The following is a 13,762-nucleotide window of genomic DNA, read 5'->3' as shown; positions in this document are numbered from 1 at the left end:
AATATAATATTACAATAATGTAAACAATATTTTCGAAGTTTACATTTTAAAATATATACTAAGGAAAAGCATTCAAATTAATTTTGAAGTTGTATATTATAATATGTTTGTTGCAATGCAATAGCAGGGTTAGAAACTGCGTGCTCTCGTATTTTGAATAAGTAATTATTTTACAGGTATGTTCTATATAGTGTGAATTAAACTATGTTTTCCATGATTTTACTATCTTGTAATTAGGCATGGGCCGGTATAAGATTCTGACGGTATGATAACCTTGGATAAAATATCATTGTGATGTGATTACTGCTCTAAAATATATTCTATTTTAATGTCTGGATTAAAAAACTAAACTTTTTTTCCTCTTTGAACACACTATATTTTATTTTGAGAAACATTTATAATATTTTAGAACAGTAAACATGTCAGGCTAAATAATTAAACTTAATCATTGACTTCTGCTCTCTTCATTAGTTTCAACAACATAGATTTTATTACAATTTTAAACTGCATCCTTGGATACCGATTCAGCTGGAGATGAAAAAAAAAATTACAAAAATCTTGCACATAGGAACGGTATTGCAGAAAATTTTATTGGTTTTAAAAGCTTGACTTTTTCAAGCGGTATACCCTAAAAACGGTTATCGTCCCATGCTTACTTTTAACCTACAAGCATCAGTAGTAATGCTTCTAGCGCTGCACAATATATAATTTTAGCATTGACATTGCAATGTGCACATTCGCAGTAGTCACATTGCAAGATATTGAATGTTGGGTCTTAGTTGACCAGGAGCTACAGAATTGTACGTATTCACTAATTCATGTGGAATTTCTATGATTTAAAAAAATGTTCTTAATTTTTATCTTGCTTCTAGTCCAAATATCTACATTTCAAAGCAAACACAAGATTATTTTATCTACCCCACTGGCAGATCAGTTTTCTTCTTTTAAGGAAAAAAACCTTTAATTTGACTTATTTCTTTTGAAGGTGAAAACAAAACAACATTTTTACTTGATCTTAGAGTTTTTTTTGTTTTTTTTTTGGACAGAAATCAAGACAAAGTAAGAAAAGCATTTTTTTTGCTTTGTGGTTATTCAATTTCTCTACCTGAATATTGTTACAACTTATCAGAAAATCATCAAATGCTGTTCAAACTCTCTTGTGAAACTGTATTCATATCGCAATATTTATTGCAGGAAAATCTAATCTCACAATATCAGATTTTTCCAATATCTTGCAGCTCTAATCACTTTCATTTATAAATCATCTTTCGTGCCCTCATAGGGTAGAAACATATTTATAGCGCACTTACATTTACATAATGTAAATTTGGACATGATATAGTTTTGTCACCTTTGTTACCAAAGTTTCAAGCATGGTCATAACTGAATAGAGAGGAATGTAAAAAAAGTTAAAGTAAAATTAAAAGTCAATTAAAAGTCAATTAAAAATATATATCTTTAAACCAAAACAGCGCAGGAAGTTCAAGGCTGACAATTGATTCTACTACACTGAAAAAAAGAGTTTTGTTGCTTATTTAAACTACTAATTTAAATGAGTTGAAACAACACAATTCTTAAGTTTTTTTGGACAACTTAATTGTTTTATGTTTAATCCACTTAAATTTGTTAAAGTTAACTTAATCGATTTGTGTTGGGAGAACTTGAAAGAATTGTGTTGAGCCCAAAAGCATTTACAGTGTAGTAATGACATTGTTATTACCATGGTAGTGTTTTGTTAGCGGTCTAAGTGTGAAAGTGGTTCCACCTACGTCATATTGTTTGCATTTCAGAGATACTGATGTTTTCTTGTGCCCTTTTTAAAAACTGCTCTCATACTTTCATTTCGACTGCTCTTTGACTGCTCTTTTATTTCTCTCCAGAATCTTTTCTTTTGGAAAACAGTGCATTAGAGTTCACTTTCATCTCATTTTTGTTGATGGTTGAAACCCCAGTCTGTTTTTCCTCTACTAAAAACACTGTAGGATCTGGGTATAATTTATAGTTTTGAAGTTTCTCCACCTTATTAGAATTCAGCACAGCCACTTAGCTGGCTTAAGCCCAAAATCACAAAAACATTCTGGCCCATAGCAACACTTCAAAACAAGGCATCTCAGTAGTGTAAATTGCATTTCCACTAATGGATTCATTTAGAGCCCTTGTAACCAAACAGCCACTGTTGTGAATGCTGAAATGTAAACTCGCTGCTTTAAGATTCAAATGAAGAGGACCCAGAACAATAACTAAGATGCTCGGAATGATTCCCATAGAAGCAGGATTTTAAATAAAAGACTTTAAATGTGTATTCATGTAAAATATCAGATAAAGTGATTATGGGTTTTTTTTTTTTGGCACAAAGGAGATCTTGCCAGTTTAAACTCTATTAGTTTGAGATTTGAACACACCCACAACTGTCTATGTAACTTTTTCACAGTCTTGACACAGTCTGCCCAGTCTTCTTTACTTCAGCTTTAATGTCAATTTAATGTCAAAATGTAAAAAATCTACAGAATATATTGCCCAGAAAATGCATAGTAAAACCTGGAAGTTTTCTTTTGTCGCAAGTTTTTTTTTTAAAAAGGACATATCACTTAGAACAACCCAAATATCAGAACATCCATTAAAGTTGTAGATACGATTTAATTCAGTAGAAGATTAAGAGTGATTTTAGCTGAATCTGTGGGTCTAATGTAAGTCAATGAGTTTCTATACTTTGATAGTAAAAAAAGCATGCAGGCACAACAAAATTATTACTCCAGACAATGTGGATTAAAGATAAAGTTGGTAAATAATGCTCAAACACAAGACCTCAAATTATTGTTACTAATTTCATCTGTATTTTTATAATTAATTTTAACTTTTAAAGTGTTGGTGACTTGCATTTTATAAATGAACAATAATCACAGTTTCATCTGCAGAAGGCTCCAGACTAAAGGCTGATTTATACTTCTGCGTCAAACGCCGGCGTATGCTACGGCGCTGACGCATAGCTCTTCGCCGTGGCCGTCGGCGTCGCTGATATGCACCTCTCAAAAAATGTAACTACACGTCGCAAAATGTAACTACTACATTTGTTAGAGTTTTGAATAACTTAGCTCACCCATGAATATGATTTCCTCTAAAAAATGAAGATGACAACTCTTATGATTCCTCACTCAGTCACATTGTCATCAAAATATGCTTTTGTTTGTGGTGAATATGCGCCCACTGGTGCCGAAAAATATATACTGTACCTTTAACAAAAACAAAATGATTATTTTCTAGTGATAAACCTATAATAACTATTTAATACATTCACAACATAGTAAAAATCAATATGAACATCTCATATTTATTCCAGTAGAGTTTCTACAGGAAAAGCATGATAATATTTGGTGATTTTTTTTAAAGAAAGGCCCTCTAACCATATTGTTGCTGTACAATGTTTCAGCTGTTTTTAATGTCAGTGTTCTGGAGAATGACAGCACTGTTTCATTTGGCTTCAAACTAGTTTAATTGCTGGTTTGTATTGGAGAGCTCTGTAGCAGACTTGAAAATTGTTGTTTTGTGGTCTTGTAAACGTCTGGTCAAGTGATACCTATGCACTCTGGCTTGTGCAGCTCAGATTCTTTTTTGGTATCAAAACTGATAAATGGCATGTGTAATGCATGGTTCAACTTCAAACAAACACCTAGTGCTTTTTTTTGTTTCACATTTGGTTGCCAATCACTGACCGAAAAGGGTCATAAAATTCAATAATTTACTTGCTGTCTGCAGTGTTAAGCAATGCATCCAAAAATGAAGATCTGTCATCATTTTTCACCCTCATTTTGCTCCGAATTTGTATAGTTCTTTCCCTTAACATGTTTAGTAATGCAACAATTAACTGATTTTACTATTAACTATGCTTTAATTCGTCACTGTTAATTAATCATAATGGGTTGTCAACACCACGTGATAAAACCGCTGCAACTAAACAAAGTTATGTCAACTGTGCACAATATGCATACACACTGGATTAAAGGCTGATATTAATTAAGGCTAAGGCTATTTACTAAGGGCTGTTCACATATCCTGTCTTCTTTTGCGCACAAGTTCATTATTTTAAATGGAGGAACGTGGCATGGGTGCGTATATTGGCAGTGATGCGCACGTTGCGCCCCAAGCGCACGCTTTCCAGGTGCACCCATTTGAAAGAATGCCACGAGCGCACCACAAGTCTCGTGACAAGGACTGACCGGTTGACAATTTGTACTCTAAAGAGAAAAAAATACAAAAGGAAAATACCAAACAATTTTGTAATATAGTTGATCAAAATGCTGTAGTAACCAATTAATACAGCACAAAATATTAGTACAAAAACAAACAATTCAAACTAGCCCTCAGTTGGCATAAACAAACAACTTTAAACAAGTGCCCAGTTGACTTAACTTTTAGTTGCACCAGTTTTGTTCGGTGTAGAAATATGGGGTTGTGTTTCGTTGCGTTTAATAAAACAGACAACTTTAAACTTGCGCCCAGCTGGCTTAACTTTTAGTTGCAGCAGATTTGTTCCGTGCAGAAACGCGATGTCGAGAACCTTTAATGATTAATCAACCATGACAAATTAAAGTGCGGTTAATAGTGAAATTAGTTCATACTTGAATCCATAAACGCATAAGAGAAAAACTATACAAATCTGGAACAACATGAGGGTGAAAAATAATGATCTTCGCTTTTGGATGCATTGTTTACCGAGTAAAAAATTTTGTGTCCCTGGTTTTGGTCAGAACAACAAAATTTTGCCTTTGAATACATTTGCTCTCTTCAAAAGGGAAATACTTAGCTAATATGTAGCTTAGATTCACATTAGACAAATACTTTTTTCACATTAGACAAACATATATTTTTTTATTTCTTTCTATTTTATTATTTATTTATTCTATGTACTGTCATTTATTTTCAGTTCAAAATTATTACTTTTGTTTAAATACCAAAAACTTTTTTTTCATGTATTTTTAAGTTTAAAGAGAAATGAACAATTTTTTTTGTTTCATTATTATTATTTTTGCTGTATTAATTGGTTACTGAGCAGCAGTAAATAACATTTATAATATAAGGAGTAGTGTTTTGGAATTATTGAATGTATAATAATCGTGATAACCATGATAATTCCTCAGACGATAATCTTACAACCAAAATCTATTATCATTGCATTCCTATGTGTGTTACATGAAAGGTATGTTTTAAAAAGCATTATTTCCAGCATAATGAATACTAAAGACAAATGGGACTCCACGGTTGCTTAAAAAAAAGCTACATGTCGGTTTACTTGTGTATATACAAAGACACAAAGCAATCGTATAGGTTCCGAACACTAAGAATACATTGCAAACATTGAACGTACTGCTATTTTGAAATGTGCCTGCTGTCTTTTAAAAGAACAACCCATTTCTCATTCCCTTCCATTATACTCAAAATAATGGCTAGGTTAGGAGATCCTTATAAAATACACATTCTGCCTTCCAGAAAATAATTTCACTCCGGTTTTAAATCAACACGAGGACGAGAGCTTCTGAGTAAGCTGTTCTTTTAAAAGAGAGATGCGTTATCCTAGGCTACACCAACTGACAAATAGTATTGGCTTTTTGTTGGGATAGTCCTGCTTTAATAGATGCATTAAATGCGCTTCACTATCTGTTAAAGATGCCCTTTATTTGGAGAAAACAGTTTAGCTATTCTTGAGTTTGAGGACTTCGAAAGATTTATTGTTTGATGTAAAATGACTCAAGGCTCTTCCAGAACACTTTATCACTGTGTCTTAATCTATATTACATGAGATGGATGACATTGAACTGTAGCAGTAAATATAAGTCATAAACACAGTTATGAATGTTGCATAGCCTTTTGGCAGCTTTGGGTGTTTGTTATAATGCATGTTTACAGAATTCAATCATGTCTTCTTCTTTTTTTTTTAGTCACCAGACCCAAACAACATGTTGGGACCACCCAAAGATGGCAGAACTCTACCAGTCATTAGGTTGGCTTGATTCAGATCTGACTATGTTGAATATTTATACCATTGAATATACACTCGCCAGCCACTTTATTAGGTAAACCTTACTAATACCAGGATGGACCCCCTTTTACTTTCTAAACTGCATTCATACTTTGTGGCATGGATTCAACAAAGTACTAAAAAAATTCCTCAGAGATTTTGGTCCATATTAACATGATAACATCATGCAGTTGCTGCAGATTTGTCCCTGCACATCCATGATTTGAATCTGCAGTTCCTCCACATCCCAAAGGTGCTCAATTGGATTGATATCAGGTGACTGTGGAGGACATTTGAGTACAGTGAACTTATTGTCATGTTCAAGAAAACCAGTCTGAGATTATTCGCGCTTTATGTCGTGGCATGTTATCCTGCTGGAAGTAACCATCAGAAAATGGGTACACTGAGGTCATAAAGTGATGGACATGGTCAACAATAAATCTTAGGTAGGCTGTGGTGTTGACACGATGCTCAATTGGCACTAATAGGCTCAACGTGTAGCAGGACAATATCCCCCAAACCATTAGATTACCACCTCCAGCCTGAAGCTTTGATACAAGGCAGAATTGATCCATGCTTTCATGGTGTTGACGGCAAGTTCTGTCCCCACCGCCCTAATGTTGCAGCAGAAATCGAGACTCATCAGACCAGGCAACGTTTTTCCAATCTTTTATTGTCCAATTTTTGTGAGCCTGTGTGAATTATAGCATCAGTTTCCTGTTTTTAGCTGACAGGAGTGGCACCTAGTGTGTTTTCTGCTGCTGTAGCCCTTCCGCTTCAGGGTTCAGATATGCTTATCTGCATACCTCAGTCGTTACGAGTTGTTATTTTAATTACTGTTGCCTTTCTCTCACATCGAACTGAGTTTCTCTTTTTTTTGGACCATTCTCTGTAAACCCTAGTGAAATCGTTGTGCGTGAAAATCCCAGTAGATCAGCAGTTTCTGAAATACTCAGACTAACCCACCTGGCACAAACAAACATGCCACGTTCAGTCACTTAAATCCCCTTTCTTCCTCATTATGATGATCTGTTTGAACTGCAGCAGATCGTCTTGATCATGTCTGCATGCCTAAATGCATTAAGTTGCTGACATGTGATTGGCTGATTAGAAACTTGAGTCAACGAGCAGTTGGACAGGTGTACCTAATAAAGTGGCTTGTGAGTGTATTATATACCATGAAGATTTTGCTTGTTTTTGCTTTTAAGTTGCACTGGTTTATTTTAGCCACCAATACATTGTCTATCAGTCAAAAGGTTTTTTATGAGTCTTATGCCGAAAATTATTACAATATTACATATTAGACATTCTGTAAATATCCTAGCTTAAAATATATCGTCATGTAATTTTTGGTTAATAAAATGCACTGCTAAGAACTTAACAGGTGATTTTTGCAGTGTTTGTTTATGTATTTATTTTGCACCCTAAGATTCTAGATTTTCAAGTAGTAGTTGTATCTTGCTCAAATGTTTTATTTATTCTGCTTTCAGATTATGTATAAATCTCAGTTTCAAAAAACTTGACTCTTGGACCTTGTGTGGTCCAAGGTTAGATTTAATGTGGGTCTTTGTGTTCCTTTTATTGTATACATAAAATATGAAAAAAATACAAAACTCACATCAAAACAACACAAGTTTTTTTTCTTCCCAGTGGTAATAAGAAACATTATTTAAGCACCAAATTAGCATATTAGATGGATTTCTGATAGTTAATGACTGATGGAAATTCATCTTTGCCTTCACAGAAATAAATTAAAGCTTTAAATATTCAAATAAAAGTCATTTTTTATTTACACAATTAAAATATTTTACAATGTAACTTTTTAATGCAGTTTTGAATAATTAATGCGACCTTGCTGAGCATTAAAGACTTCATTAACATTAAAGCAAAACTTATCAATGTATATTTAATGCTTTAGGCTTGTCAAAAGTGACTATAAAACTGTGATTTATATAAATCACATTTTCATATAAAATCACAATTTGAAGTACATTGACATGCATACGAATAATGCATGCCATTTGCTAGCCTCATTGTCTAGACCTGCTGTGAAGATGTTATACAGTTCACGTTTTAATCTCTGTTGTGGTGTAATTGCCCTTAAGTAAAATGTCAGATTTTTAGATGAAACCATTTTGATCAATGGAGTAATAATGGAGAAACTAATTGGATGAAACTAGCTGGATGTTTCTCCCCTGTTTTTCAGATCCTAACAAATAAGATCCAAATAAAAAAAAATTGTCAGATGCAGAGATGAGAGGTTTTACTGTGTGACAGAAATCAAATGTTGCATGATCAGCATACTAACATAAACGTTTGTCACATTTTCTCTCGCTAAAACAGCGGATCTCAACAACGTGCGGTTCTCGGCATACAGGACGGCAATGAAGCTCAGACGAATGCAGAAAGCCCTCTGTTGTAAGTCCACACCACTTACGTTTTATTGTTGGCTTTCTAAACGGCTAAAATACAGCTAAAGCTAAAACATTTGGTAATGCTTTATAAGAACCACACACTATGAATCATTTACTAAGCATTAGCAAATAGCTAATTTAATGTTTGTTAAGCATTAACTATATTACAAGACATCCATCATTAACAAAATATGAAAGTACAATCATTATACATGTGCCAAGTCAAGAATACAGCATTTGTAGCTGTAGTTATAAACTACTTGCTAACATCTATTAATGCTTAACAAATAATACATTAACCATTTGCTAATGCTTAATAAATGATTTATAATGTGTAGTTATTATAAAGTTAACAAATATTTCTACTTTTGTCTAAAAGCAAGTAAGAGAAACTACTTGTAAAAAGGAAGGAGTTAGCAGTTAGCTTTCTATTAGCTGTTAGCATTCTCTGTCAGATTGTATTCTCTGTCAGAAATAATGATGATTATAAAAAGCTGTTTGAAATGACTGGGTTCTTAGACATTTGATTATACAACAGGGCTTGCTAGGTTGCTAAAGCAAACAGTAGTAATTTTTACTATTTGCAAATTGCTAATCCTTGTGAGCTGAATGATACTTCAAATTGCTGTGTTGCTTTTCACAGACTGTAAAATGAATGATATATTTGATGAATGTTTGTTAACATTGTTATTCTAGCCAAGTTATGTATATTTAATTTTAAATACTGTATTTTGCTTTACATTCCATTGGAGTAGTTGAAGATCACGTCATTAAATGTGACTCGAAGCATTTTAACGTCTGTGCTAAAAAAGAAGTATATTGCACCATCCTATAAGTGCACTTCAAGTGTGCTTCAGATTTATTTATACCTGCTCTTTCTTTTCTTCCTCACATATTGACATTTTTGGACATTTATTCAGGCATGCAGCAAATAATTGTTTATGTTCTGCCTGGTAGATTTGTATAGACTACAGTTCAAAAGTGCGCTGATCACCTTGTTTAAACATAGATTTATACACTAGAGATTGCATACGGACCATGAGCATGCGTCAGTAGCGCCACCACATTTGTACTGTGCTTCCAGGACAAATGTCATTCAGCCGCACTAGTCAAGATTAAAGCCAATGTAAAGATGCTCGACTTTCGCTGCATTTTGCGACAGGATAGTCAACACAAACACACACACACACACACACACACACACACACACAAAGCTGTTTGACACTCTTTGCACCTACCCAGTCAGTGCAGACCACAGGCACCTGCATCGTGAAATGCAGTTTTTTTTTTCTTCCATTCAGCATGCGGTATGAACTTCCATTAAAACAACACTTCCAGCAGTTCATGGCAGCATCCAATATCCCGTTTGTCACAGAGGGCGTGCATGAAATGTTCGTGAATGAAAGTTAAAGTGCCAAACTGCAGTTAAAGTCCACACTGGATGAAATGCGGATAGCGCGGTGACGCAATGGCGTTAATCAAATTATGTGCTATAACATGTAAAACGGGATCGTGAATGTAACACTCAAAAAGCAACTCATGTAAACACCTTACTCTTATTCTAATAATTAGATTAAAGCAAATAATTTGATTACTGATGTCCATGTAAACGTAGTCACTGATCAACGGTAGCAGCGATCACATCTGATCCATGTGGAGAAAATGGAGGAGATAGAGAAATGGAGGAGATGGAAATTGGTGGAGAAAACTCTGCTGACACACGCTCGTGTCTGTATCCAGAAGTATCGCTGTAACAGCTAAGAAATAGAGTTTACTTTCATTCTCTCAATACAGTGAATAGGGGCTTCTGCTGTAAGTGTCAGTGAAAGACTGTCCTGTAAACACACATGCAGTAAAATTTTGCATGTCCCTTGCCATAGTAAGCTACCGCAACATAGCGCATATTAGATAAATGACGTCAGTATATAATAACCGGTTATGATCTATTACTGAACCGATACTGAATTGTCCACGTCTGCATCAAAGAAACAATTAATTTTGACACCCTAAAAAACACTCAGCAAAAAATTGCTTAATTGTTATCAAATAAATTACATTTTTGTCTATATCACATCTCGTATCATTTCCTGCTTAGTTTGGCAACCAACAAGAACACTCTAAAAACAGCATAGTCACGTTCTAGTCTATTCAACACTTTAACAACTGTTCCCTTTTCTCCTCTGTGCGCAGTGGATCTTCTGAGCATGCCTGCAGCCTGTGAAGCCTTTGAGCAGCACAATCTCAAACAGAACGAGCAGTTCATGGACATCGTGCAGGTGATCAACTGTCTGACCAGCATCTACGACCGTCTGGAGCAGCAGCACAGCAGCCTGGTCAACGTGCCTCTCTGTGTGGACATGTGTCTCAACTGGCTGCTCAACGTTTACGATACGTACGTTTGACCCGTTTATTATTGTTGCTTTGCTTGTTTAAACGGCTCCCTTTTTACAAGAGGTAAAATAAGACTTTTGTGTTTCCAGAATGTGGCTGTAAAGTTTCAAACCGAAATGCAAATTAGATCATTTATTATACCCTGTTGAAGATGTTAATTTTTGGGTCAGAAGGTGTTTTTTTGCGAGCTGGTTCTCCTCGCCCCTTCTCTTGGAATGTTTAATAACCAAGGACGAATGTCAGGATAGACTAGGGGTTGCACAGACTAGTCGACTTGTCCACGTATATTCTCTGCTATGACGCTTTTTGATTGAGTCGTGATGCGCAGATCACATGGTTTTTGACCTAAAGTACGTAGTAGGATACACCCTATAGGGCTGGACGACATGGCAAAAATTTCTATCACGATATATTTTAAAATTTCAGTCGATACGATATAATTCCGATATCAATATTAGAAAGCCAGAAAAAACTGCCAAGAACGCACACAATGGATGTCTGTACCCACAAATGTCTGAAAACTGAACTTGCAAAGTCTATAATAACATCCAGGCTCTTATAACTTGTCCAATTTTTATTTAGCCTTTACAAACAAGAAATGTTAAATAAATTATCAAATGAATAAAACTGTCAGACTTAGCTTTTTATATATATATATATAATAAGCTGAGGGTTCTATCTGTCTATTTCTATTTGTGTATAATTAAAAGCTAAGAACCTAACCTAATTAAATGAAAAGGTTTAACATAAAATATTTCTTATATATTTTATATAGTCTATTTATATCGACTATTATTTTATATTATTTTGTATAACACATTTTCATTATTTAACAGATTTAATACCTCTATTTATCACATTTTTTCTATTTCATAAGCTTTACAATAACTTGATTCCTGATAAATATGTTTGTGAATTTTATTTTGTACGTTTGCGCAAGTGCTGTATGCCAGCATGCAGCGAGTTTATGCGGATGTCAGTGTTAATTTGGGTGTTAATGCGAGTTTATATGTATGTGTATGTGGGTATAAGCATGCATCAAGTTTATATGTATATGTGCAAGTTTCATACACGTTTTGAACATTTAATAGTATAGGTGTATATGCACGTCACGTGTTTTATGTATGTGTTGATAAGCGGAGTTTGATTTAAATTCTACACGGCGCCTCATAGCATCTGTTTGCTTCATTGCCTTCTCTTCTGACATCGCTGGTTACGGTGTTGGGGAGGTTGGCTTAAACTTTTATGATACCTCATCTTCTGACTCTCAATATGTTTTATCGGGCGGAACTGCTTCAAATGGGCAAACAGATTTGATGTGTTCCCGATGCTAGTCTGCACCACTCTCTGGCACATTTTGCAGAGCACCGAAACTATAAGTTTATCTGAACTTCAAAAGCCGAAATACTTCCACACCAATGCATTAGTCTTTCCTCCCTTATCAACTATTTCATCTGCATTCCTACTTGTGGAAGCTTGTTTAATTACATCTGTATTCAGGGCAAACTTTCGGTGACGGAGCTTAACTAATTGAGCGCTGGCAGCGCGTGTCTGACGCTCTTTTTGATGGCTGAGCACTGAACGTCATTCAGCGACAAATGATTATATATAATTTACTATACATATAATAAAATATAAATATGCAAATTTATATCGAAATACCGGAAATGGATTTAAAACTCATATCACCGTTATTAAAAAATGTACCGCGATATATATTGATATCGAATTATTGTCCATCCCTATGGTAGACTCATTAAGTAAAACCTCACTTGGATTCTTTCATTCATTCATTCATTCATTCATTTTCCTTTGGCTAAGTCCATTATTTATCAGGGTTCGCCACAACGTAATGAACCGTCAACTGTTCTGGCATATGTTTTATGCAGAGGATGACATTTGAGGCGCAATTGATTTTGCATGATAGGCGCCCTTTAAAACATTCATGGCATAGTTCATTTAGAAATTAAAATTCTGTAATTATTTACTTGCCATTCTGTCCATTTCGAACATTGACATTCCTTTCTCTGTAAAAGGCAAAAGGTGAAATTTTGAAAAATGTACTGGCAGCTGTATTTAAAAAAAAAATAAATTAATTAAATAAATAAATTGTGCTTGCCTGCGTGTGCTCCATGATCGAAAGGAGGTCAGATGGGGTTGGAAAAACATGAGTGTGAGTAAATTGTAAAATTGAGGTGAACTAATCCTTTAAATATTAGAAGATATGAGTCAGAGAATCAAGGAGCTGCTTCTCAGCATGTTTCTCTGTAGGACCACAGTAAGCCATAAATCATGCAGTGTTTGTACATGGAGGTGGTAGATTTCACAGAAGACCCCTGTCTGTCCCCCAAAGCAAACAGAGAGGGGGGAAAAAAAACATTGGAGGCTTTTTCATTCAGGCCGTCCTTTTACTTTGATTGTCTTGCGAAATAGTGTTTTTAACAGAAGAAATCCATTTAACAGAGTCCCTTCGGGAATGTAAAAAGTTTTAATTTAAAAGTAATTCTAAAGTATTTAAGATATTTAATAATTGAAAAGTCTTAAATTGCTTAATGGTATATTAGAAGTGATAAACGATATATTATACAGATTATTGCTGTTTATAATAAAATATTGTTGCATTTTTATATTGTAATATATTGTTACACCCTAAATGTAGGCCTATCATGATATCTATTTTTTGCGGTACGATATATTGCACTAAAATGTCTTGCGATAAACAATATTATCGTAATGCAAGTACACTCTTACAAAGAACACATAAGTTTTTATTCTTTAGAATATTTCATTTAAATAGTCATTTTAACAAATAGGCTTTGGAATCAGAATGTGAAAACGTATTTATCCTAAACAAATAAATAATAATAATAAATGTTAACGAAAACTCCAAATAAAACGTTACAGATCTATTTTCAGTAGGCATCCACATTTATTTGCCTCTCTG

General features: G+C 34.3%; 1 protein-coding gene across 19 annotated transcripts in view; it reads left to right on the top strand.

The window, feature by feature from the left end:
• dmd (dystrophin) overlaps positions 1-13,762 on the top strand; it is a 251,520-nt gene that overhangs the window by 189,805 nt on the left and 47,953 nt on the right. For all 19 annotated transcript variants that reach the window (XR_001799156.4, XR_012404170.1, XM_073949244.1 and 16 more), the window contains 3 exon segments: positions 5,934-5,995; positions 8,357-8,431; positions 10,618-10,819. Coding sequence is in view for 17 of the 19 variants with exons in the window: in XM_073949244.1 (XP_073805345.1) it covers positions 5,934-5,995; positions 8,357-8,431; positions 10,618-10,819 (339 nt within the window). In the remaining 2 variants the exon portion in view is untranslated.

The sequence above is a fragment of the Danio rerio genome, chromosome 1 (assembly GCF_049306965.1).
Source record: "Danio rerio strain Tuebingen ecotype United States chromosome 1, GRCz12tu, whole genome shotgun sequence".
NCBI classification, from domain to species: Eukaryota; Metazoa; Chordata; class Actinopteri; order Cypriniformes; family Danionidae; genus Danio; species Danio rerio.
Note: the sequence above shows the minus strand (reverse complement) of the source record. Positions and strands in the feature narration are given on the sequence as shown.